We start from the raw sequence: 26,591 nt of genomic DNA, 5'->3' as shown, positions 1-26,591 counted from the left end.
CTCAGGAAAAACATCTTTATTCATTTCCAGGACAAAAGATAAAGGAACTCACACAGAGTCAGAAACTTACAGTATGTTCACACGCCCTCATCGTCAAGCCACGTACCTTCCAGTATTTTCCAAATTATCTCACAGCGTTAAACAGCTGAATTGCTGAGGAGACGACGATTTAGTTTCACCGTCTCGACCCCACAAAGACACGCTCGCATACGAAAAGTGGAGTGAAATGAAAAAGCAGCTTCTTTAAACTGAAATTTCCGACACACAGACGGACGTTAGATCAGTCACGACGGGCTTTAACACTGCGGAGGAAGTGCTTCTGTCTGACTGCAGGCATTAAATATGAAAACACGCTGAAACCAGACGAGTCTCCAAACGCTGATCGAGCTGCACTGAGACGCGCTCATTCAATTAGTCGGTACAGTTTTCACGTCAGCTGGGTGAAGTGAGCGATGACAATGGGCCTTTGTGACGTGAAGACACACTCAGACCACAGCTGGCGTGGACACTGAAAGGATTTCTGTGGTCCCCAGTCAGGATCCATAAGTAGTATATTAACGATTGAAATGAGTTTAACACTGTAAGTCGTGAGCATAATGCTTTCAATAAAAAAATATCCCATATAGAGCAGCTACAGGACACATTCTGTCAGTTTTCACAGGAGGACTGGACTCTGCTCGCGATCCTCTACAGGCGTCCCGCACCGCCGCCGAACAGCGAGACAGTTTTTGTCCCCGTTTCAACATTCATCAGTCCAGAAGACCACCACGCTGCCAAATTTGTTTTCTGTGGCTGAAGTGCTAACAAGCTCGGCTAACCAGTGCCCACTCAGAAGGTGGATGCTAGTTAGCCTAGCTTGCTAACATTAGCGCTGATTCCCACAGTGTCACTTTTAGTTTTCTTATTCTGAGTCATCAGCAGCAGTCAGTGCTGCGCTTGTCCTGCATTATAAAGGCGAGCAGGGTTAGCTGGTGTTAGCCGTCTCTCTCTCATGGATCCAAACGAGCTGATGGCAAACATGAAGAGCATCAAAGCTCACAGCAGCAGGTGGTCCTGTGACCTCAGAGCATGTATGTGACCCCTGATTAGAATCACGACACAGTAACCAATGCAGACACTGACGTCAGTCCACGTATGCTTCGGTGCTTTCCCTCCTTAACCCTAAAGCCACACTCGCCAATCAGAAGCCTGAAAAAAAGCTGTTAGCAGCTGAAACTAGAGGTCCAACCGCTGAACTACGAATCCTGATACGGAATCCTGCATCATGGGATTCGTAAATTTACGACCAGGTCTCACCCAAAACCAGCGATGTGGCGGCGTGGGTCTGTTGGATTACATCCAGTGAACTCTGAGGCACATTCTGACGCCTCTGCTCCCCAATTAAGGAGGAGGAGGAACTGCGTTTATGCATAAATATGAAAAAAAGCCCCGTGAGCATCTGCACTATTTTGACCACATCCACCATCACACAAAATGTCCCCGTGTTAACAAAGGAGACGACTCTCTCTGACATCGGACAAGACTCTGGACGGAGTCGTCCTGAGCGTGCCGACCAAACAAAAGCTACGTTTGGAAAATCACTGTGCACGTGTGGATGAAGCATGACGAACGGACAGCACGCTCAGTCGGCCCACAGCGGGCCACGGAGCTGAGGTCATGACAGAGGCTGACCAATCAAAGCACAGCAGAGGACAGCCTGCGAAAGATTTCCAGAAACACTTCAAAAGCGTCCTTCAGCTCGCTCACTTACATTAACTGTATCATGAACTGGATTTTAGTGCTGCTGCTCGGAAAAAACCGCATCCAGCAAAGAAAACACTGCCTCATGAGCATGAGGTCTAAATTAATTATTAGTCTTTAGATAATGAGATAATTAACCGTCGTCTTGGAAAAGTGGTTCTAAAATTCAGTGAGGAGCACAGAAGCATCAGTGATCTGATGAAAAGGTGAAGCGCTGCTCGTTGTGTATCTGAGTGGGAGTTGAAATCACGGACCTGACAGAGCGGCAGCGGCCACGGTCACACTTATCGGTTTGGCTGTTGACGACATTTTGGAACAAACCTCCAACATTTGCACCGCAGATGAAGGACACAATGAAAGATAAGGCGAATGACAGAACAAAGACCACCGTCACACAGATGAGTTAACCTGCTGCCGTTTTCTGCTCAGTGACAGCAGACGTTTGAAGTCACAACAGACAGGAAGACTCTTTAAACGTCCGTCAGTCGCTCCTGAAGGTTTCAGCGTCTGACGGCTAAAAATCAGCTTTCTGGATTCTGTCTGTATGTCGAGCGTTCAACCGGCTACGGTCGCTGCTTTCTGCTCAATGTTTGAGCCTCCAGCTGCTACGGTGGCTGAGAGAAGCCAAAAGTCCCTCACACATGTGCTGCATTCAGGAACACACAGTAAACGCTACGCTGCATTTTTTTAGAGGAATAAAAGCAGTATTTCACAAACAAAAAGCAAATGGTGATGCAGGAAAAGGCAAACTAAATTTTAAATTTTCAACTTTCTGTAATTTTCCACTTTTATTTTGTAGTGTAAATGTTAAATTTTCAATACTGAGACAAAACAATACTTTTCCTGAAGAAAGAGCTAAAACAGTCAACAAAACGAGCCACTTTTTTGTTTTTTTGACAGCTGTGGAAGAACTTCACGAATATTTTCCAAATTTAAAGCAGGAACACACAATAAAAGTACTTTGTTTGTTCTTGTCGGTGCGGAGCGTCGCTGTGTTGTACCAGATGCGCCTCAGAGTTTCAGTTTTGCTCTTTCTAACTCGAGTACATGTTGTTAAATCCGTGAATATTTTCTCCTTTTTGTCTCTTTCAGCCACCGTTGATTTCCCCTCATGCAGCTGACGCAGCAGAGACCCACAGGGCCGTGATCAACTCGCTCAAACTCGAGACCGAATGCTGAAAAATACGCTGACCCTTTAAATTTTTCATCAAAAAATATATATAGGCATGTATATACATTATTATCTGTAAACGTTAGGCTCTTAAAAAATGCTTTTATCTTGATAAAAGTGGATTTAAAAAAAAATGCAAACAAACCATTAAACTCCTTTTTGATTGACAGGTGTAAAATAAATAGCGATAAGTTAAAACGTATTTACAAAATGGTCAAAGCACTCAGGAGTTAAAAAAACACAACCGACGGAGGAAAACGAGTGTCTGTACCTTGTTGAAAAGTCGCGGCGCAGACTGAGCTCAGATCAGCCCGCGGCTGACGGTGGTGTAGTGTCGTACGTGGTGTTTTGGTTGTGAGTCACTTTAACCGTCCCTCCTCCAGCTGTGGACGGACTTAATGTTAATCCCTCTTTTGTTTAGGAAACATTAGGACTCCATTTCCCAGGATCCTCTCAGACACAAGTTCAACATGGAGGACAAGTCAGTTGTGCGGTTTTGGGTCCAGGCTGGATTATTAGTGGTTGTTGGTGGAGAGAAGAAGAGTTAAGGCCTGGACTGGTTGAAGTGTGTGTGTTTGAGTGTAACAGCGGGTCTACACCTGCTCCACCGGGGCTCCCTCTTCTTTGGGTGGAGGCTCTAAGTGAATGGGAGTGACACTGACTGGTTTCTTCACACTGGTCATGAAACAAAGAGACAGGAGGACAGAGACAGAGCGGACAGGAAGTGGTAAAAGATGAGAGAGGGAAAGACTGTGACATTTGTTCTGTTTGCTAAACGGCTCCGTCTCCAAATAAAGAAGCTCCGAGACATGAATCAAGAATTGTTTTTACTGCTTTACTGCAAATAAACTAAACTTAAGACAACAGAAGACAAAAAATACAGTCAGACGCTGAACTTTCAGGCTGCAGCCATTTAAAGAAACAGTGGGTGAACCCGGATGTGCTCTGAGGGCGACATCACGAGTTCTGCTGCTTTTGAACAGCAGCTCTATTTTCACTTCCTACTTCCTACTCACTTCCACTACACTTGTCGTCGTGTAAGCCGTAAAAGCCAGAGCTGCATTCTCAACTGCATTCTTACGCTTCACGTGCTCGAAAGGAAACTTTTCGCCCAGATTTGTGTCACTGCAGCGTGAGCAGAATATGTCAATGAACACATGTTGGCGGCACACAGAGCTGCAGATACGAATCATTCTGCTCACGCTTCCTATTTCAGGTTTTGCTGTAACACGAGCAGTTTGTGACCAGACGGCCGCCATGTTGTTTCTTGGTTGAAAACATTCGCGTGTCACCCACCAGCGGGAGAGTCCAGTGGTGTGGTGTGGTGCAGTGCATTCTGGGTTTTGTCGGTTTTTCTACAGCCCTTTTTCTCTGTTTTCTCCGGTCATGTCGCTTCAGTTTGAAAGATTTAGCATCTTCCTGCGGCACAGTCAGCCCAGGTTTATGAAGAGGTGGATGTTTTAAGGCCATAATGTGCCTCAACCTGGACAGCAGACAGGCACGCCTCTCTGTTTATATCATACTGGGTGTCTGCCTGGCTGGACGCGTACAATTCGAGCTTTACTTACGAGTACGGGGAGATCGGCACGGCCACCACCAGGACGTGATTCCTCTTTCTGAAGAGCCGCCACAGGCCTCTGTGGTATCCCCGGACATCCAGGTCCCAAACATGGAGGCACTGAGCGGACGACAGAGACACAAGAAGGATCTGAGTGATCCCGCTCCTCACAGCAAAGCTTCATCATTAACCAAAGACAAAGACGAGACACTGAAGAGACAATATCGATAACAACAAAGACAAAAATGGACAGCGTGACAGTCAACTGGATATTACTGGACAGCTCTGACCTAAAGGTGCAGGACGTCACGACTACAACGTCAAAGACCCAACGGTTAACGGGCAAAGACACACACGAGCGCTGACGTGGGCCAACGCTCCTGCGCCGAGCCAGTACCTTGGCGAGCTCAGTCCAGGTGGATGTGTCCGTCTCCGCCTCCATCTTAATGAACATGACGTAGGTCTTCCCCTCAGAGTCCGGCAGGAACGAGTCCTCACACGGGTTCTTCGTGTGGTCCAGCACCTCCGCTTCCCTGCAACCACACACACACACGCACACACATCATAAACTGTGTGACATCTGTCTCAGCCCTGTGTCCCCCTGTGTCCCCCTGTGTCCCCCCGTGTCTCACTCACTTCAGCAGATTCTGGATCTCCACTTCGTAAGCGTCTTTCTTTAAGCTGTGGAAACAAGCGCACAGAGACGGTCGCTGTGTTTTCACTCACAGTTCACAATATGAAAACGTACAAACACCTGTCAGCTGAAGTCAGGTGACCTGCGTGCACACACCTGTCGACACTCTTGAGCTGCACGTTGGGGACAGTGTTGAACTTGTGTTTCTTGAAGTAAACTTCCTATAAGACAGAAACGATGAAAACTTCAGAGAGCTTCACCTGAAAAATGACGTGAAAACACACATCTGGTCTCCTTCTAGCTGCTGAGTTTTAACCCTTCTCGTGTTTAATTAGCGACACTTCACAGTAAGCGTTTGTTTTAGGTCTTTCAGGGTCGACTGATGCTGAATTGTGTCATCCTGAAGTTCTTTTTTTTTTCAGATCTCACGTGGAAATAGCCGTTCATGTTGAGGCCGATGATGCCGAAGTGGTAAGAGCGGGACACGTCGGGGATGATGCACTCTCGGCCTTTCCTCTGCTCCGGCATTCGCATCCACATGTCCCAGTCCCACAGCTGCAAGACGCACACATGTTCCAAATGATGCCTCATTTCTTCTAAACTGTTTTCGTTTCTATGTGACAGATTTATAATCCATCACAGTCAACAGTCATTTGGTGTTTTTAATGTGTAAATGTTCCAGACATCCAGCATCACGAACAGTTTTCACAACATGTTTGATGTCGTTTTGTTTCTAACAGTAAAGCTCATAATGCTTTTTGACCAACAAGTTCACAGTGGATTAAACCTGGATTTAGATGATCAAATTCAGATTATCACCTGATAAAATCCTTGTTGTGAAAGCATTTGTGTCCACCGGATGAAGAGAAGTCTAATATTTACTCTGCGTACAGCTCTGGTTTGGTCTGACTGAGCGACTGTGATGGACGAACTTTGGTCATCACGGATGTAAAATATGGACAGCTGCTACACGACGCAGGAAAACAACCTTTTAAACACATTAAAGACAAATCCTTCACCTTCTCAGGCGTCGGCCACTTTGGCTCCAGCTCGTCCTTGTAGAGGCTCTTCTTCAGCACCCAGCCCAGGCCGGGCATGCTCTCCACCCGGTACAGCAGGGCCGGGTCCTCCGCGGTGTGCTCGTAGCCCTGCACAACAACAACAGCAGCAGCATGAGACGGAGAAGGACGGTGGAGGCTTCAGGATGAGCGGGCGAAGCGGTCGGTACTCGCCTGGTCGTTCCAGGCTGAGATACAGTACAGGCTGTCATCCTCATTCAACAGGTGGATGGTCTGACTCAGAAAACTGCAAAAAAAAAAAAAAAACAGCAACATCAGTGCAGTTCAAAGCAGCTCCATCAGTATTAAGAACAACATCATGACACAAACTGTCCTCTGGCGCTCTCGTTCCTGTAACATGAAGAGCTCTGTTCACTGGGGCCGAGTGTCAGGTTTACCTGGACCCTGCAGGACACTACACAGTCACTACATCAGTTTGTGTAATAGAGGGAAGCCGACTGATTCTGACAAAAAAAGTGAACGAATCGTAAATCAATAAATGAATCCACATAAAGATGAGATCATTTTATATTTGAGCCGTCGGAAGAGCTGAGTTTAGAGCAGCAAACAAAAAACCACAGGCCTGTTTTTATCAACAGGAGGCCACGCTTTGCTTTCCAGAACACTAACAGAGAGGCTGACGCTCGTTTCAGAGATCAAACTGGCATTAAAACGAGCGAGGTGACGTCTGAGCTTCACATAGGTCGTTCAGCCCAGGAGGGAAGCTACAGCTTTTACAGAAAACACACCGTTCAAAGGCAGCCGTCCAACAGAGGAGGGCAGAGTCTCTCAGAGCCGACGGCTGCGTCATCTCTGAGGATCTACTGCCACCTAGTGGTGATTCTGCCAGCAGAGTTTAAGGGCCCTCTGTTCATAGTGTGACGTCTAGGCAAAACCAAACGTACCATCACAGAATCTACATTTAAGAACAACTGATAATTAAATTACACATTTACTGATATATATTAGATTATCTTCTTGTCAGCTGTCAAGAGAATATATGACATGAAGGGAGTAATGATAAACAGAGCTTCTATAAAGCCCAATAAGACTTTAAAGGCGAAGACAACTCAGGCTGCAACTCATGTTAGTTTGTTTTAAATCAATGAATCTCTTGTTTCCACTCTGCTCACAATAATCTCTCAGCGTGTCTTCAGTTGTGTTCGATGGTTCTGGAGGACGTACCTGAAGAAGTCGATGGAGATGTCCAGGTCTTCTTCTAGGACGATGGCAAAGTTTGCATCCTGGTGAAAACGAAGAAAAACGCGTTAATTAAGATGCAAACTAAAAACGTCACCCTCGTTTTACAGCCTGTGTTTGAGCATCAACCTCACACACATCTTACTTCTCATTCATCAGTGACGTGAACGATTTGACCGTTTGTCTTGAAAGGAAACCAAAGTACTCACTGGGTGAAGGTTGAAGGTCGCAGTCAGACTCGCCTTGTAGTGCTGCGACAGAGCAGACGTGTTGATTTGCACAACAGAAACAGAAGCAGGTCGCACTTTACTGACGTGAAACGAGGCTGAACCTCCAAACATTTACTGACGTCTCAGGTCAGATCATCAAAAAAGTCCTGGAGTGAAGCGACCTGAGTTTACCTGAGACACTCTGGCATTCTTGATGCTGATGGGTGTGTGCTGAACCCCCTTCAGTCCAAACAGCTCGACGACATCCATTGGCTCCTGGAGCAGAGATGGTGAGTGTCAGCACAGCCTGAAATGATCTCATCTCCTGTGATCGGATGTACAGTCGCCTCACGTGGCTCAGGATGAGGACCGAAGCCCAGTTTGGAGGTCTGGATCAAACACTGCTGGCACTGAATGTCCCGATCGAAATCAACATCTTTTTGTCTAGTGTCACTTCCTGTGTGGCTCCTGGGTTTAGACAACATCTAATATTTGACTTTTACTTCTTGATAAAATGAAGTATAATTTTGGTATCAGTGCTGTAACTCGGGTCCTGCACAAACGCTGGTGTGACCATGACCGTCTCTTATTAAGTTCTGAGGATTACACCCACAGTGCCGTCGTGTTGGTGTCAGTGGAGAAACTGAAACCCGGTACCTCATAATATCCATCGATGAAGACTGTGATCATCTGTGGGTTGACGCCATGAGCGGAAAGAAGTGACCTCAGCATCCTGGAAACAGACGACAAACGGTCGTGATTATCTCTCAGTCACAGGAGACGAACGAGGGTAACGGCATCGCTGTGTGACTGCCAAAGGCGAACCGGCTGCCATCTTTCCTCAGCCTGCGTTCACAGCAGCAGCTCATTACAGCAGTCACTCAGCAGCGAGTAGTTGACTTGGAGGAATGTTTTCTGCCTGAGCGGCACATTTATCTTCATCAGTTTAAGGCTAAAACTCATATGCTGAAATGCAAAAAAGCAAAAGTGCAAATCAAAGACCGGTGATGGGTGGTGTCGTTCGCTTTCAGGTCTTACCTGTAGAGATAGTTGGGTCTGTTCCCTGCGATGACGGCCACCGGGACGTTGAGGACATTATTGATGGGAAGCTGGAGAAAGACAAAGTCACTGTCAGCTGCGCATTGTAACGACCTCACGATGAGTTTTAATGAGAGTCAAATTCACTTTCAACACACAGGCAGAATCCACCAATCAGCACCTCTGAAGACCACTGGCTGGTTGGTTTAAAGGACTTGAAACAGTCAGGTGCGCATATGGGCAAATGAAGACCGAGCTGAGCTGCCTGCTTTCAGTCTCTTCTGTCCTTCTCTATTAAGTGCAGCTCAGGAAGACAACCGGTGTGAAAAATGAAAGGTGAAAGTAAGGAGTCCTGCTGAGTCTTACCGGGTCAGGGTTGAACTCGATGGGCGCCGGGTCTTTGCAGCTGCAGATGCTGCCGTATCCTTCCACTTTGCTGCAGAAGATCTTCCTCCTCCTGTTCAGCTCGGTGTCTGCCCAGTGGCACTCCGCCTCTGCAGGACGGACCATCACATTCGGGCTGTTAGACATCGTGTGAAATCTTCTACCGCCAGCAGGTGAGCAGCTGTAGCTCTGATTGTGGCAATTAGACATATTTTACACTCGTCCGAGGATGCTTGAACTGTATCCTACCTTCAGAAGCAGTGAGCTGCACCTCCGTCTTCAGCAGCACTGGGTCTCCCCAGGTGGACAGAGCTGGAGACTTGGAGTGCTTCTCTCCATACACCTGACCTGGAACCCCAGAACACACACAAACATCAGTGTGAGTGGAGTAACACACCAGAACACCGTGCTATGAGTCAGGATTTTACAACTTTATCACAACAGCAGAGGTTGGAGATCTCAAAACATGTGAGAGCTGCTCCTCTACCTCCTTTCTTCACCACCAGAGTCCACATGTCCCTCCAGCTGAGGTTGAGGGACACCTGGCTGCCCAGACTCTTCAGCAGGTTCTTAGCAGCATCCTTGAGGTGGAACGTTCCCTCATCCTGCAGCACAAAAACACGTTTCTCCACTAATTCAGTCACTTTTCTTTAAATTTGTCTGCATGATGCATGAAGACAACATGAGTACAATTCATCACGAGACAGCAGCAGAGACTGACCTTTATGGTGAAGATGAGGACTCGACCCCGGGTCACCATGTTGAGGAAGAGGATCATGGCTTCATCCTCATGAGGAGAGTAGGTGTCAAATATCCTCTTGGCCATCACATGACCCTGAGACAGGAAAACAGGCATCAATGCACGCACACACAGATTCATCTGATCTTTCTGATTTGATGCCATTTAATTAAAAAGTGTTTTTATGAAACTAAATTCTCTTCGTTAGCTGGACACTGCCATGAATTTACTGTCTGCTGTTTGCTGGGAAACATCACAGGTAGAAATATTTCCAGCGCAGCCAAACAATGGATTCAATGAGTAAAGATGTTTTAATAAAAAATACAAACAAATAAAAGCTAGAAATCCGAATGAAAGAAGTCATTTGTCAGCATTTGTAATACAGAATAAAGGTTAAACGCTTACAGTTGCCTGGTTGAGGACTATCACATGGATGCCTCTGCCCTGCTCCCGCATGTCGTCCTCCAGCACCTGCAGGTGATAAACATACAGGTTTTACCTGTGTGCTGGACTTCAGAGCACAGGTAAGCGTTTGAAGGGGTAAATCCTCTTATTTACCATCACGCCCAGAGTCAAATGAGAAGACAAATCATCCCTGGTACAAAGTTCCAGTTAGCCTTTAGCCTAGTTCAGCTGAAACCACAGTTAGGGGGTTTGATGCGCCCTCACACTTTAGGGTGGGTGTTAACCCGAACCCAGGATTAAAATCTGTCCCTCCCACAGTGGGACTGTCACTCTGTGGGAAACGCTGCCATCTCACTATCCAAGTCCAGCAGAAGTGTGGTTAACCTGGAGGCTAGCATCCAACTCGTACCATCAGACTTCCTTTGAGCAACACTGCTGCTTTCCCAGATCTCTCAGAATTATTGATTTTGACTGGGCACCAGTCATTCAGCCAATCAACCAGTTGAACTCACTGTGGTGCCGTCCACTGCCACGTACACCTTGGAGCGGCTCGAGTACACCTCGATGTCCAAGACCTTGCGCCCGTTAGCCGGCCTGCGTGGCGTCTCCATGTTCGGTATTGCGTCCTCTGTGGGAGCACAAGACCAAGATTAGGTTCTCCACAGTGAAGCCACGCTGAGATGAAATACATTTTCACAACAGTGTCTCAAACAGTTACAGAATCAGAATCAGAATCAGAATGCCTTTATTGATCCCCCGAAGGAGAAATTCCATTTCAGTTACATCCCGTCAAAGAAACACAAAAAAGACAGTGACACAACAGGGGAGGACAGGAACGGGAGAACTGTGGGTCGCACACATGGAGAGCGCCCCGTTTACTTAGATGTGAAAGAGGAAAAACAAGAGGGAGGAAGAGGGTAAAAAAAGCAACTCCCAAACTAAGCTCCTGTGGGGGGGGGCACAGTGTGGGGTTGGGAAAAAAAACACCTCGGCACATAAGCAACATAGTAAGACATTACAACAAAATCTCAAGGACTTGCACATGTGGGAAGGGTGGGGGGAGTTGGGGAGGGTAGGTGTCGCAGTACAGACACTGGGGGCGCGTGCACGCAGCCACTTTGAGTGCCTCACAACTGCGACAAGGGAGGGAGGGGGGTGGGAGCCACGAAGGCGTTGAGTTGGAGGTTGTGTGCGTGTCATATGTGTCTTCGTGTGTGTATGTGTAAGCCCGTGTACACGACACAGGTTTGATAGGACACATCTCTGTAAGCAGAAGCAGAAGTTTTACCCTCGACAACAGATTCAGAAAAGCCAGAAAAAGGTCAGATTTATACTTTTTTTAAAGCCATTTTTATCTGTCAGACCCACAGATCTACATCCTCATATTGACACTAATCATTGTTGAAACTCACTGAACTTCTAGAAAACAAATTCCAGTCTTCCACCCTGAAGTTTCCAGAGGGTTCAGACCAGCTGGCTCCTTAATGAGGTTAAACTGTGAGGTAAAAAGCTGATGGCCTGACCACACAAAGACAGTCACCACTTTTCTTCTGGACACATTTCTCACCATACTCTTGAGCTGCTGCATCTTCATTAGCTACTCTTCTCGTGTCCAAGATGAGTTTGATGTTGACAATGACAGTGATCAGCAGGAACAGCACAGCGCCAGCCTGTGGGAGCAGGAAAGAAAACACAGAGTTCGCCTCGAAATCTGAACTTATTGCATTTCTCATCAGGATGTTTGAGTTCTGTTTGACAGGTGGGTTAATGTCACAGCCTGTGGTAGTCGAGCAGCAGTGTGTGCACACGCCCATCGCAGACTGAGAAAGCATTCAGATCAGATTACAGTAAAAAACCTGCCTCCACACATGACTGAACAAAGGCTGAACGTAAATGTGAATGAGGCTAGAAGCAGTGATGTTTGCTGTAACTTCGACAAGGCAAAGAAACACTAAATGGAGGCTCAATTTTGAGCAGTTGAAACGTTAAAAATCCAAAAAATGGTTAGGTGAATGCACAGCCACGTGGGAAAGAAGAAAAAGTGGCCGAGTGCTGATTCATTAATTGAAAGTGTTTTTGTTAATATTCACATCGATGCTCTGCAGACAGTAAGTCAATGGGACCTCCATGCAGCCACACAAACCATCAACGGCTTCTTGACTTACCTGACAGAACCGACGAATCGTCCTCTTGTTGGTTAGTTTGTATTTCCAGGTGAGGTACAAGCTTCTCTGTTGGCGAGGGATGAAAGGCTTGGCTCGGGGATTGGGGGTCCAGGTCTCCATCCCGGACACCGACAGCCGCCGACGCACAGCTCAGACCCTCCGCCTGCCCTCCTCCACCTCCTGCGGCCGGGACATGCACTGCTCCGCAACAGCACAGAGACACGTCTGGCTGTCACATCGTCATCTGAAGAACAAACAAAGCACGACAAGGCTCAGAAATAAAGTTAGCTGATCACCAACTTCAGCTAACGACAGCTAGCTGACTGTTTGTACACCAGCCAAGTAATTAAGCACTTCTAGCTCACTGTGCCGGACTTTAACACACTCAAAGTGTCTTTTTCGGTTCAGATATTAAACTGACTCCTTACAAAGTCCTCACTAAAACTCACATTATCGTTTTAATCTCGCAACCAGTAACAGAATCCCGCAAAGTCGCTTGTAACTGCTGCTACATGCTACATGCTACATGCACGGCGTCTCTGTCGCAGGCAAACAACGTCATCAAGTTTCTTCTTCTTTTAAAAGACACGAAGTTTTTTTAACCACCACCTTCTTCTTCTATGGTTTTCTGTAGTATCAACGCTGTTGGGCTCTGTACGGACCCCTACAGAGCAAATAAGAAATTGCCTCATTCATTTTTCCGAGCAGGTTATCATATGAGGGTGAATATTTGCTCTTTGAAAAGGTTGTTTAACTGCGCGTGTTTCCACGTGTCCTCAAAGACTGAAAAAAACCTTTTTCATTATATTTCAATCTCTGTTTGCTCGTTCAAAGCCAAACTACCATCACCCCCTGTGGCAGTGGCTTAAAGCCCCCATCATTTTAATATTCCTGAAAGAAAATGAATTGCCAGGCGTACTTTAATATCAATTAAACTCATAATTAACAAAAAAAAAAAAAAAAAGCACAATATGAAAACAAATAAACATATTTACACAAAAATGTTTGCGAAGAGTAACACGGATCTTTTAGGTGTTCATGATGCATAAAAACAATAAATAACATTTACCTTGAACATGTTCAAGAATATTAACAAATCAACAAGTGTGTATTAAGGTAATTAAAAAACACATCACCACCACACAGGTGGTTAGGGGGCCCATTGCAGTCACTTACAATGCATTCAGGGAAAAACGACCCCGCACAGACATAACAAATAACCTAAAAGTTTTTCTGAGTGAGGAGACACCATTTTTAGCTACGACCTTTGACTGAACAGCAGTTGCAATGTGAAAAACTGGTCAAAAGTCTTTTATATCGTGCAACATTTTTTAAAAATCTGATGGTCGGAGGGATTTCAAGACTAGGATTTGAATGTCTAGGAAAAATCCAGATCACCTGAGCTCCATGCAGCTCCAGTGAGTCATGACTTCTTGTGCTTTTCCAACTTGAGTACAGACAGAGTCCAAATCCAGCGCTCAACATGAGATCATTTACAACGCCATAGAAGTTGAACATTACTGATTTTATGGTGCTGCACCCAAAAGCAGCACCGTACTTAAGGAGCGGAAAGCAGAGACGCATATTTAGAACACCAACAGCTGCATGATGAGGTGTGTCAGCGTCTGCGTTTCATATCTGTGATAAGTAACATTGTTGATATGATTAATATTATGGATTACTCTGTCTCTTCCCTGATTCCTTTGGTACTTTCCTCTGTCTTCTTACATTTATACCCACCTTATTCCCCCTTTTCCACAGTCTGTCTCTCCTTTTTCTTCTCCTTTCCTTCCTTCACATCCATATCCATCCATTCTTCCTCCCTTCCTTCCTTTCTTCCTTCCTCTGCATGAGATGATTAGCCTAGCCCTCCTCAGTGGACATTATATGACTGTACTATAGATGTGATTTAATATTTTTCATTTCATTCTCCATCAGTGCTGCTCAGAGTCAGTCGGCCCTGGAGTCCAAACTGGAGGCCCTGGAGTGTCACTTCACCTGGGATCTGAACCCCAGCAGGTCCAAACTTTTCCGTCTCAGGGACAAGCTGCAGGACATCGGCAATGAGGAGGGATACAGCTGGCTGGGTCACATTTACAACCTGCAGGGGTACATCCACGACCAGCTGAGGCTCAAAGATGACGCCTGGCGTTTCTTCAGCAGGGCCGCAGAGGCCTTCCGCCAGATGAGAAACACCGTCTCGGATGAGGGTCCCTGGTTAGTGGTGAACTACGGGAACCTGGCTTGGCTGCACCACCACCTGGGAGAACAAGCAGCGTGTCAGACTTACCTGTCAAAGGTCGAAGCCCTGGTGAGCGAATATCCATCTCCATCCCAGGACGAGCTCCATCCGGAGATCTACGCCGAAAAAGCCTGGACCCTGATGAAGTTCAGCAGAGACAAACAGCAGCTGGCTGCAGACTGCTTCCAGAGAGCCATCAGGATGCAGCCGGATGTGGTGGAGTGGCACACCAGCCACGTCATCGGGTTGGTCAGTGCTGCCAGCCACCGCAGCAAAGAGCTGGAGGCTGACATCTTGGAGAAAATGAAAATCGCCAAGGAGCACGATCCAGAGAACCTGTACCTTGCTACTCTTTACCTTGAGGCATGCGCTAAGAGAGGAAAAAAAGTTCAAGATGAAGCACGGGCATTAGCCAGAAGGGTTTTAAGAAAACCCGTCAGCAGTTACAGTGGACTCAAACCATTACTCAGGCTGTACAGAATCTACGTGTCTATGGATGAGGCTATTGATCTGGCAGAGGAGATTCTGGAGAGACATCAGGATGAACGTTATGTGAAGAGGTGCGCTGCACTCTGCTACAAGATGAGGATCTTTCTGCACAGGGACAGTCCCCCGGAGACCAGCATGCTCAGCAGAGCAGTCACCCTCTGCAGAGAAGTAATCTCACTGTACCCACAATCTTCACTGAAGAGGAAAATAGCTCTTGCAAACATATACGGACAGTCGAACCACCAAGCTGAAGCTGACCAGATATTTAAGGAACTGCTAGAAAGCGACTTGGACCCTGAAGGGCTCCAGATGCTTTACAGCTACTATGCACAATATGTACATGCCATCCGAAAGGAGACCTACAGGTCGATAGAATATCACATGAGAGCCGCTGAGATACCGTTACACTCTTTCTACCGAGAGAAGAGCATCAGGATTCTGGAGAGGATTAAAGACAGAAACAGAAACCGAATGTGTGGAGAAATTGAGGCGTTTCTGGCAAGACTGGGAGTCTGAAGAGGAAACGGCTACTGATCCAGACTAAGCAGAGTCATTGATTATTAATAAAGTGTTCTACTGTGCAGCATCCTGCATGTCAGTCTTGAGAAATCACACCTTCACTGCGTTGTGTCTTTGTGTTAATGCCGTCTGTTGTAATATTGTTATGACGCTGCATCTCAAGAAGACTTTTACCTGGTGTTGTCCGGTTCTGATGGACTCTAATAGAGGTGTCAAACTGGGCCCTGTTTACGAGCCCAATGAAGACCACTTCCTATTGGTTTGTTTAACCGTTGAAAAGTGCGGCCATCAGGCTCGAGTGCCACAGTCTTACCTGCTGCCATTGTTTCCTCATCTGCTCACCGGTGCCCTCAGTACTTCTCTACTCTCAGCCACACCCACCCGCCTGCTCACCTGATCACACACCTGAGACTCATTGCAATCAGCGCATTATATAAGCTGCTCTGCCACACTCACTGGTGGCCAGACTCTCCAGCTGAATCTTGGACTGATCTCCCGTTGTTGACCCTGCATGTCTCCGACCACGCCTGTTCCCCGGTAACTGCCTTCGTCTTTTGTCCCCGACCACGAGTCTCGCTTTTTGTTTCCTGGACATTGTTTGCCTGAGTGTTTGGTGCTTGCCACACTTAAAGACTTTGTATTCAGCACGTCCCAAGTCTTTGCCTGCCTGTGATCGCTGGAGGTTGTATTCCCTGCACAATACCATAGACTATAGTTGTTGCTGCTAATCTGGTCCTGCCGATTCAAGATTAAAGAGTTGATAAAAGCTTTACCCGCGTTGTGGTGGTTCTGCACTTGGGCCCGACACCCGCTTGATGACATTGAGTTGCTACGACTGCTATGCTACCTCCCTGCCGAGCTGCCAGCAGTCAGAATGAATGCTTACTCTGGTGTCTCTGACCACGAGAGAATATTTCTATCTGTATGTCTCACAAGATCTCTCTCCTGGAGACGATCAGTAGCTGACAGAAGCAGAGGACGGAGGAAGTCTTACAGCTGTGAATCACAGTTGAAAGCACAGTTAATCATCAGTTAGACAGAGTATACAGGCACGATCTTACATAAATGGTAAACAGACTGTTTTTATGCAGCGTTTTTCTAGTCTGACAACCACTTAAAGTCTGCATTCACCCATTCACACACACATTTGGATAGAACAATTAATCATTACGAGCGTTATCCATTCACACACCGATGGTGAAGCATTGGGGGCAGTTTCGGGGTTCAGGACCTTGGCCAAGAATACTACCTGTCCCCATATACACAGTCATCTTCCCCCTTTTGCTTTTCCTCAGTGAGTAAAGGTTCAACTTGTCAGCATCTCAGTCTAGTTTCTCCAAAATGAACAAGAGCGATGAGCCAGGAACCATTTATTCATAGATCAGAAACGTTTGTTAGCAGTTTGAACATCGACGGAAAAATAATGAGTAAACATTAGAGTCATCTACTTGTACTAAATGACTCAATTACAGCAAAAACATGTATGTGACCCAAAAGAAAGATGATCATTTTCATACGGAGCATTTAGAGGACTAAACTTTCTGAAATGTGACTTCAGTATAAATGAAACGACGACAGCATGAACGTTGATGAAAACACCAAACTGGAAAACAACTGGGAGCTGTAGTTTAAAAATGTTTTACCAAACATACAGACATGAACAGATTATAGAACAATTGTCTCTCACTCATTACGTAACAGGTTTTAGCTGCTCCAGCTGTCTCCAATAAAACGTCTCAACTTTGAACATATTCACTAGTTACTGGTTCAGTGCGTACACCTGGCGTTTCCATTATTTTGTCCACCCCATTTATATCAGTGAGGACAGGCTAAATAATGGAAACAGACGTGAGCACACTGAGCAAACTGAACATCTGGAAGGATCGGACGGCATTATTGAGGGGTACCTAATAAACTGGACAGTTTTTTTATTGGGGTTCAGATGTTTGTGCTTCAAATTGTTTAATTTTTTGCCGTTTGCCTCTCAGCTCGGTTACATTCTGCTCTTGGTTTGAACCTTGAAGATAGACTTTATCTATCCCACAATGGGGGAAATTCACGTTACAGCAGCAACAAGACAGAGTGCAAGAAGTCAGAGGACCAGAAGACAAAAAAAATTGCATTATATAGCAGACAACAAGGCCAAAGAGACCAAGCAGCAAAGGAGCCGCACTCAGTTTGAGGATCCAGGCTGAGAAGCTGGTTTTGCAACATGTCGGTGGACTGATGAAGTTAAAATGGTAGATGATGAAAGCCGCCCACTCAGAGAGCTTCACAGGCGTCTGCAGACACGCGGCCAGCGAGCGAGACGGCGGTCCCTCCACTCCCCACTGTGGACGACAAAATGACGCGTTTTGTCTGATCAACGTGCAGCGTGAGCGCTCACCTCGTCCACTCATGCTGCGGTCCTGCTTGGTCACGCGCCGCACCGACGTGTGACAGGCAGGCCTGTGAGGATCAGCGCAGGTGAAGCACTGCAGGCCGTTTTCTGTCTGCAAATCAGGGTCTGAAAAAGATCAGGAGCACACAACGAGTTCAAGACGTTTCTGAAGTGATTCGACTGTTTCCTGACTTCCTCCTCCAGAACAGATTACCCAGTGAGTCATGTGAAGCTGTGTGTGACGGCCTGTGGGACTGCAGCTCAGGTAGAGTGACAGGAGCTGCATCACATGTGCAAAATCATCAACAGGTGCCTGAACACTTGCTGTGCTTTGCAGATCCAGAAATAATTCAATACCATTAAAAGATACTCACAGGATATGTTTTGGTTGTTGCAACCATCTGTGTCACTGCAGTGAAGAGACGCAGCCCTCTTCACAGCAGCATCGACACTACCTGAGGGCGTCCAGCGCACTGAGAGGACGGCACACAGGACCCGATGGTGGCCGATGAAAACTGATGGACTTTGTCGAAGCCTAAGCGCAATATGTTTCATGTTAAAAAACACACGTGGACCAACGAAGCAACGGCTGTAACACACACCTCATCAGAGTCACACTGCTGCAGCACTGAGCTGCTGCCACCGGTGCTTGTCAGAGCTTCAGCTGCAAACAAGGAAAAATGATCAGAAAATAATAATAAATAAACATCTGAAATGACTGTGTAAATGCAGCGGTTCAACTATTCAAGTCTTTAGATAAAATCTGAGCCTCGTGTTTCATATGATGCTGAAATAACCTCTGCAAAGTGTGCAGATCTGCATCTTTGATGCAGGGAGGCGCAGGACTCCTCAGACTCTCTCGAACTCCACACTGCTTTTTACTTTCCCCTCAAATCTAACTAGCATCACATTTGTAAGGCCTGCAGAAAGCCTGAATGAGCCGTGCGTAGAGTCACCTGTGCTGAGGAGCATCCAGGTGAGAGACGGTGTACTGCGATCAATGAGTGAACACATATGAGACAACAGGAAGTGTCTGCTGTGGTGCTGAACACAGAAACTGTGTTAAGCATTTTAGCTGAATTTATTCCTGGGCTCATTCTGTCATACCAAATGTGTTTGAGTCAATAACAGCTGTTGCACTTAGCTGATGAATTCAGTAATAAGTCACTTCACAGACAGACTGATCTCATTCTCAGAGTTTTTCTCAAATATCAGCATTTTACATCCAGCCGGTCATTTTCACACCGTGTGGAAGAGACATGAGGGGCCCTCATACTGAGCCTTGGTGGACCCCACATGTGACGTCCTCAGGTGCACGACAGAAACCCTCAACATCTCTGACCCTCGTTCCTCACGTGAGAGAGGAGATGAAGCATTTTACAGCAGGATGTTGAAAAGTGTAAGACTGACTGACAGAAACCAGTCCAAAGCTTTCTGCAAACCAAAAGAATCATGAACAGGTTTATTCTAACAGAAGGACAGGAGGATGTAACAGAGCCGAATATCCTTCAACCTGATTAAACAGCAGCATTTTAAAACCTTAGACCAGGCCTTCTTAAAGCCGAAACCTGGTCCACATCCGGACCGGAACGCAACTCAGTCCAGACCGAACGCACATCACGGACCGGCGGCCTGCGGGTCACATCCAGCCCGCAGAACATTCATGAACTCATAAAACGCAGCTCTCATGTTACCTGTAAGTGGAAGAGGTCCAGTCTGTCCTCACTGTCCTCCACTGTCCATAGACTTACAACCATCGACAACAAGCGAAGAAGAGGCCGAAATTCACCAAGAGCCGCAAAGCTCGTCTATCGACGTGTAGCAGGATGGCAAGTGAGTGTGCGGCCTTGCTCTCCCCACAGCACCTGAGGCCACCCCGCACAGGGAGGCACTGCCCATCTCGTCGCCCTCTCGCTGATTGGCTCAATCCTCCTTCGCACCGTTGCTGGTGCAGATAATGCGGCAGTAGCTGTCTTGCATTTGTACCTGATTTCGTCTGATGCTGATCCTTGTTATATCGGTCGCTATGTTTAGTTTCAGACGGCGGATTGTCAGACACGGTGCCGACGTAACAGCTCGCGGGGGAATTCCTGTTCTGACGCACGTGGCCTACTGGCGGCCGCAGTTTGCCACCGCAGCCAGCTGAACGTGAGGCTCTCCCCTCCTCTCCACATGTGGTCTGATGCAGCCTGATCGGTATGTACAGCGCATGTCAACCTGTCTCTCTCTCGCAGTCTCAACATTTAGGTTTTTTTTTATTTATCTATTTGAATAAATTAAGTTTGTTTCTATTTTTCTGGCAGACACTGACTGGTGGGCCGTGTGACGCTGCTGGTTGGGAACCTCTGCTGCTTGCCGCTGCTTTCCTCTGGGCTGTTGCCTTACTGCCTTGCTTCTGCCGCTGTCAACTACACTGTTGCCTCGCCGCATGCGTGGCTGGCGTGGATAGCGGGCTCGTGCAGCTAAAATAAAATAACTGCTTATGCTGATGTTCTCAGCCCGTTTTCCTTGGGCCCATGTTTTATGTGTGTGATCTGTGGGGTTAACTCCCTTGTTTTCTCATTTTTGTTCAGTTATTTCATTTGCTCATTTTGTCACCCCGTGAGGTGCATTAAATTAATTCGTTTCATTCGATGTTTTCGTTTGGTTATCTCTGAGTTATATCATTCACTGCTGTTAACTTTATTTTGATCAAGTGCATCTTAAATTCTGTTTGAATAATTCTGATTATTTTGTGTACATTGGTTTTTGTTAAATTGTTTTGTTTCTTTGAATTATTTTTGGCAGCTAAATTATTTTGTTTGTTAATGTGGTTAATTTGTAAATTTGGTTGCTTCCCACTTAAACTTAGACTTCACTTGTCATTCAGTAGACAGCAAGTGTAGACCGAACAAAACTTTGATTGCAACACCCCTCACAGGCATATATATACACACACACACACATACACACACGCGCACAGAAATAACCCGGCAGCTGGCTTCTTAGCTACAAACCCACACAATAAAACACAACCACTCGATGCAGTTAGTTAGTTTTCTTATATTCAATCAAATATGAATACTACATACTGTGTAAATCCTCCTAAATGAGGGCTAATGTCCATGTGATTGAAGTCTCCTGATATGATAATGAGTGCATCAGGATGTACAGCCTGTAATCTCACGACAGTTTCTTGGGTGACGTCACACGTGACTACCGGGTCTGCTCGAGGTTGAATGTAAACAATAACAGTGATGATGCGGGACATAGCAAGGTTTTAATCTGACCAATACGAGCTCCACATCACAACAGCAAATCTTATATTTCTCTGTTATGTGACCAGGGTTACGCCATCTGTTATTTGCAAACAGCGCCAAACCCCCACCTTTAGTTTTTCCACACTCTCTTGGGTCTCTGCCTGCACGTACCAACGTGAAGCCGGGTACATCCACACAGGAGTCAGAGATAATATCTGTAAGCCAGGTCTCAGTAAAGCAATACAAACTGCACTCGTGATAGATCTGCTCGTTTTTCATAAGGGCCTCCAGCTCCTCACACTTATTAGGGAGAGAGATCAATCAATATTCCTTTATTTGTCCCGCGAGAGAGATGACATTTCCCATAATAATCAATGGAAGAATCGGCTTGTACCTCCACCTCCTAGCCTTTAGCTTGGCTCCGGCGCGACGACCACAGAAGGGTTTCCTCAGCTCAGGTGGGATAGGGTGTTTAATCTCATACGATGTACGTCGCAGCATGAGTTCATCCCTCTTCCATTGGCGCATGATCATGGCTGCTGATGTTTTGCATCTTTTACGATTGATCAGATTGATCAAACCAAGAAACCACAAAGAGTTTTTATTGAGTACCAGAAGTTGTTGTTCATAAGGGTGAAAAATTCAAGAAATTGACAGAAAAACGCTGGAAAAAATGTCTTGTTAACTGTCTGCAGTTGGGAGCAACCGAGTCGCCTAATGAGCGGAAATGGTGTAACATTAGCTATTGTTCTAAATCTATGGTGATAGATTTAAAGTAACAGCTACAAGCAACACGGCTAACACTTGTTAAATCAGCGTTGACAGTTTCACATAAGACGAGTCAAGGTAAATAACGTACCCTGTCTTGTTTCGAGATCCACGTCTTTGGTGGCATTTCAGCGACCTTTGTGAGTGGTTAACCTCGCAAACAACCATAGCGTAAACATCAACATTGAGCACCGCAGCGCTGAATGTTTGCTGCTCGGTTAATCCACAGGATAGTAAAAGCTACGCACCCTTGAACAAACCCTTGGTGTTGGTCCCGAGGTCGTGAACCCAACTGCTCCCAAGAAAGTTGTTTGCCTCCAGACTTTTCATTTGTTTTCTAGAGCAGAACGACGTCTGAATGAGCAGCTGGTTGTTTTATCTGCTGACTCAACAGCAGCAAATCTTTCAGTTCAGTTGAAAAATTGTTCCTCGTCATAACGTAAAGGTCACAGTAACATATGTTCTGATTTTCTGTTTATACCTTTCTCTCATAATTTCATCTAAACTTGCCCAATGAGAACTTTCCTCCATCTCGTCCATTGCATTTTTCACTTTCTGCCTTCCACCTGAATTTAACGTCACGTGACTGCAAACAACCTATTTCATGACTTTTTGTCACAGCCTGATACATGATGTCTTTTCTTAATTTTCCACACATTTTTATGCATATATACACAGCCACATATAGCTGGTGTGAGAATGGCTACTCTGACATTATTCACTGAAGCTAGCTAGGTATGAAGCTCGCACATCTAAAACACTGGGTCTGCTGGAGCTCTGGTCTCTGCAGATCTATCATATTGCCAATGGATGCACTTTACTTTCAGACCTGAGTGACTTGTCCTCAGTCAGATCAGCTACTGAGGATGGAGCTGACACCATGGGCTCTGCTGCCGCTGGGAAGGAGGGGATTCTACCCAGAAACACCTTTAGAAGATATTACTAACTGATGCTGTTTTGCTCATTCACTGCACAAAGGTTGCAGCCCATAAACATCCTGACCGCAGCAAAATACAAAGAAAATCTCTACAGATAAACACAGCAGCACACATTTCTACTGGGTAATAAGTGTTGATTGAGAAGGATTACTTTTTTATGAGTCTACACATTGTTTTTTAGGAAACTCTTTCATAGCATTGATCGTCTTAATACTTAACCTGAAGAACCCTGCAGAAACCCTGTCCAGTAAGTGTAGCTGTAAACAGAGCAATAGTACAGCGGTGTAGATGGCAGCACGATTAGCACTGCAGTATGTCTATCTCATGCAGACTTGCCATCATGCAGTAAATTGTTTCTACGAGGAGAGGGCACCGCAGCACCTTTGTTGTCTGTGGTTTCTCCTGTACTGTGAAACTGTCGAGAAGAAGCTAAAAAGTCACCAGATGAAACTTGAAGCATGAAATTAAGTCGTGATGCATTCATTTGTTTTTAATATGAGCATAATTTTATTCTCCCACTGAGTCTGAAATTAATTTCAAACAGTGCTATTGTATTATATTTGTTCAATTTGCAACAAAACAAGATAAATAATGATCCAGTTGAAGTACAGACAGTGAAAACCCCCAGCAAATACGTACAAAGTCAATTAAAGCTGTGAAGAAGTACATGTACATGTAGAGTTTTTTTCTATTACACTGCTGCCTCCTTGTCCCACCTCAGCTTCACCCAGACTCCGTCCCCTTTTCCCCTGAATGTGGTCTAGCACCTGTAACTGCCAAAGATGGCAGCAAAAAGTGAATCCAAGTCCAGGTTCAAAAGGTCCAGTCAGAGTCCTCCTGGTGGCTTCAAAGGTGTTTCCTCCATTACTGTTGTGCTCTAACACAATGTAAAGATTAAGAGGCCGAGCAGCAGATGGATCATAACAAGTCTGACGCAGCAGGCAGCACTGGCAGCAGTTGACGAGGTTGATGAGGCGCCAGTTGTGGTTGTCGGGGCGACAGCTGTGAACGCCGGGGTGGCAGCTGTGGTTGTCGGGGTGGCAGCTGTGGACGCCGGGGTGGCAGCTGTGTTTGTCAGGGTGGCAGCTGTGGTCGTCGGGGTGGCAGCTGTGGTTGTCGGGGTGGCAGCTGTGGACGCCGGGGTGGCAGCTGTGGTCGTCGGGGTGGCAGCTGTGGACGCCGGGGTGGCAGCTGTGGTTGTCGGGGTGGCAGCTGTGGACGCCGGGGTGGCAGCTGTGGTCGTCGGGGTGGCAGCTGTGGTTGTCGGGGTGGCAGCTGTGGTCGTCGGGGTGGGAGTTGTAGTTGTCGTTGGGGTGGGAGTATCTCTGGGAGTATTACAAAAATTTGTGTCACAGCAGGATGATTCAGTGATGTCGCCAGCACTTGGTAGGAAAGGAAGGATGCTCAGGTCAGCAACAGCTTTACACTGGTTTCCAGATATGCAGCCAAGGGCTGAAGTGGTGGAGCGACTTGTCACTGCAGATGAAGAATCATTGTTTTACAAGACAAACTCTATTATTGTCAGTTCACAAATTTCCCTTGACTGAAATAAGCAAGAACACAAAGCAAAAATACTCTATTATGAATGAAGGTCGTCCATCACAAAACTTACTGAAGTAAAAGTTCATAAGTTCTAGTGTCAGAATGTGACATGATCATCTCACAAAATCTTAATCTGTAAAGTAACTGCTCCCTTTAAATGTGGTGCAGTGAAATGCAGAGGATTAGAAGTATACAGTAAAAGTACATGAGTTGATTTTGCAGATCTCACATGTATTAATTTGATTGAAGTACTTTGAGGTAGTAAATCAGGACTCACCGTTTGCTGTAAAGCAGCGGTCCTCCTCCCCCGCACACTGTACTCCAGTGTCACAATCAGGGGTGCTGCAAGAGTTACACTCTAGGCCATTTGGTGCCTGAGTCTCAGGGACTGAAACAGAAAAACACATCATTTATTAGAGGAAGAGAGAACATTAAAGTGTTGGAAAATGAAAACAGAACATGTCATCAGAATATCTGAAATAAGTTACTGATCTGTCTGTACTTACAAGGTAGACGAAATGTATTGCAGTAATCCGTGTTGCAGCACTTAGCATTTGCTACTGAGCCTGAATCCCCAAAGTTGACTGAATATGTGAACATTTCTTCAGTTGAACACATGGCGGACGATGCACAGCCCTTGATGATTTCCTGACTTCCAAATGGAGTTTCTGTTAAATCAAGGTGCAGATTGTTAATGTTGGCAGAAAGAACACAGAACTTCACAGCACTCGTACTTGACTGAAAATAGAGTACATGATGAAATGACTACCTTGAATAGCAGCTGTTATACACATCTCCTCTGTATTACATTGTGTCACTACTTCAGTTGTACAGGCGTCATCTTTGCATTTTATACACAGAAGTGCTCCAGCTGTAACGGAGAGAAAAACAGTCAGTGAATGATGATCACATCTGAAATGTCAAATTAAATATCTGAAGTGTTTCAATGGTCTGGAAAGGCTGAAAACTTCTTCTTCTTGAATGAATGATGATGATTTGATGACATGAATGTGTGATGAGTTTACAATACAATGTCCTAAATTGTCTTGATCTGTCCTGTAACATGAATTCAACCTCTGGGGTTCAGTTAAATTATTTCCAGGATGTGAGATTTGTTTTGGTGATATTAGCTGTAAGATCTCAACTGATTTCTACAATTGGTTTTGTTAAAGTGACGAACTTGGTAAAAGTTTTAAATTAGACACTTTGACACCTGCAGAAACTCTCATGTCAGAGTAAGTGGAGTTACCTGTGCTGGAGAGTGCCAAGATGAGGGCGAGAGAAAGGATCACCTTCATCATGACGAACAGGTAAATGCTGTAGATTAGTTTTCCTGGATGGTGATACTACAGCTGCTCAGCACCGCTGTCCTTTATATACTGTGCAGGTGTGGAATAAATGTACGACAGATGCAAAACCTCAGAGATTGGGTGTGTTCCCATTTTAACAGTCTGACAATTCAGACATTTGTCTCCTCTTTCTCCGAATCATCATGTCAACACACCTTCCCACACCCTCTTTTAATTTCAGTGATGTTTTCTCGTGCAGGGATGGCAATCAAAATAGAGAGAACGATATAAATACTTTTAACTGCTGCTCTGAAATCAGTATGATTTCTTTTTGGGTCTCTTTACCTTCTTCTCTTTGCTGAAGTTTCATTATTTTTTCTTCCTCTTTTGTTTGTATTTCCTAACACAGTACATCTGAAGGTTCAGTTCAGTCAGAAGAGACAAGGGAATGAAGTCAAGATAATTGTCAGAAGTTTACATACATTTCCTTAGCATTTGGTAGCATTGCCTATAAACTGTATGACGTGGGTCAAGCGTTTTGGGTATCCTTCCACTAACTTCTCACAATTGTTTGCTGGACTCCTGGCCCATTCCTCTTGACAGAACCGGTGCAGCTGAGTCAGGTTTGTAGGCCGCCCCGCTCGCACACGTCTTTTCAATTCTGCCCACAAATTTTCTATGGGATTGAGATCAGGGCTTTGTCGTGGCCACTCCAAAACACTGACTTTGTTGTCCTTAAACCACTTTGTGATTACTTTGGATGAACCAGACTTGTGGAGCTCCACAATTCTCTTCCTGAAATCTTGGCTGATTTCTTTTGATTTTCCATAATGTCAAACAAGGAAGCAGTGTGTTTGAGGTGTGGCCTTAAAATACATGCACAG

At 45.8% G+C, this 26,591-nt stretch overlaps 3 protein-coding genes across 3 annotated transcripts; 1 reads left to right on the top strand and 2 right to left on the bottom strand.

The window, feature by feature from the left end:
* pomgnt1 (protein O-linked mannose N-acetylglucosaminyltransferase 1 (beta 1,2-)) lies at positions 1 to 12,871 on the bottom strand. Its single transcript, XM_076726732.1, has 22 exons — positions 12,751 to 12,871; positions 12,302 to 12,545; positions 11,704 to 11,806; positions 10,649 to 10,764; positions 10,137 to 10,202; positions 9,714 to 9,827; positions 9,480 to 9,597; positions 9,242 to 9,340; positions 8,975 to 9,102; positions 8,609 to 8,679; positions 8,228 to 8,303; positions 7,763 to 7,846; positions 7,571 to 7,612; positions 7,347 to 7,405; positions 6,336 to 6,408; positions 6,123 to 6,251; positions 5,533 to 5,658; positions 5,260 to 5,324; positions 5,106 to 5,150; positions 4,867 to 5,002; positions 4,480 to 4,589; positions 1 to 3,586 (listed from the first exon to the last, which is right to left on the bottom strand). The coding sequence occupies exons 2-22, from the start codon at positions 12,419 to 12,421 to the stop codon at positions 3,505 to 3,507; spliced, it is 1,962 nt and encodes a 653-aa protein (XP_076582847.1). The 5' UTR covers positions 12,422 to 12,545; positions 12,751 to 12,871; the 3' UTR covers positions 1 to 3,504.
* An 837-nt stretch (positions 12,872 to 13,708) lies between these two features.
* On the top strand, positions 13,709 to 15,548 carry LOC143318708 (antiviral innate immune response effector IFIT1-like). The gene is made up of 2 exons (XM_076727173.1): positions 13,709 to 13,719; positions 14,240 to 15,548. The coding sequence occupies exons 1-2, from the start codon at positions 13,709 to 13,711 to the stop codon at positions 15,546 to 15,548; spliced, it is 1,320 nt and encodes a 439-aa protein (XP_076583288.1).
* Positions 15,549 to 17,053: 1,505 nt separating this feature from the next.
* On the bottom strand, positions 17,054 to 25,719 carry LOC143318707 (uncharacterized). Its single transcript, XM_076727172.1, has 5 exons — positions 25,668 to 25,719; positions 24,739 to 24,806; positions 23,825 to 24,201; positions 18,306 to 18,466; positions 17,054 to 18,057 (listed from the first exon to the last, which is right to left on the bottom strand). The coding sequence occupies exons 1-5, from the start codon at positions 25,717 to 25,719 to the stop codon at positions 17,480 to 17,482; spliced, it is 1,236 nt and encodes a 411-aa protein (XP_076583287.1). The 3' UTR covers positions 17,054 to 17,479.
* Positions 25,720 to 26,591: the final 872 nt, after the last annotated feature.

This window comes from Chaetodon auriga, chromosome 3, assembly GCF_051107435.1.
Source record: "Chaetodon auriga isolate fChaAug3 chromosome 3, fChaAug3.hap1, whole genome shotgun sequence".
Lineage (NCBI taxonomy): Eukaryota > Metazoa > Chordata > Actinopteri > Chaetodontiformes > Chaetodontidae > Chaetodon > Chaetodon auriga.
The sequence above is the reverse complement of the archived record's forward strand: the minus strand, read 5'-3'. Positions and strand labels throughout refer to the sequence as shown.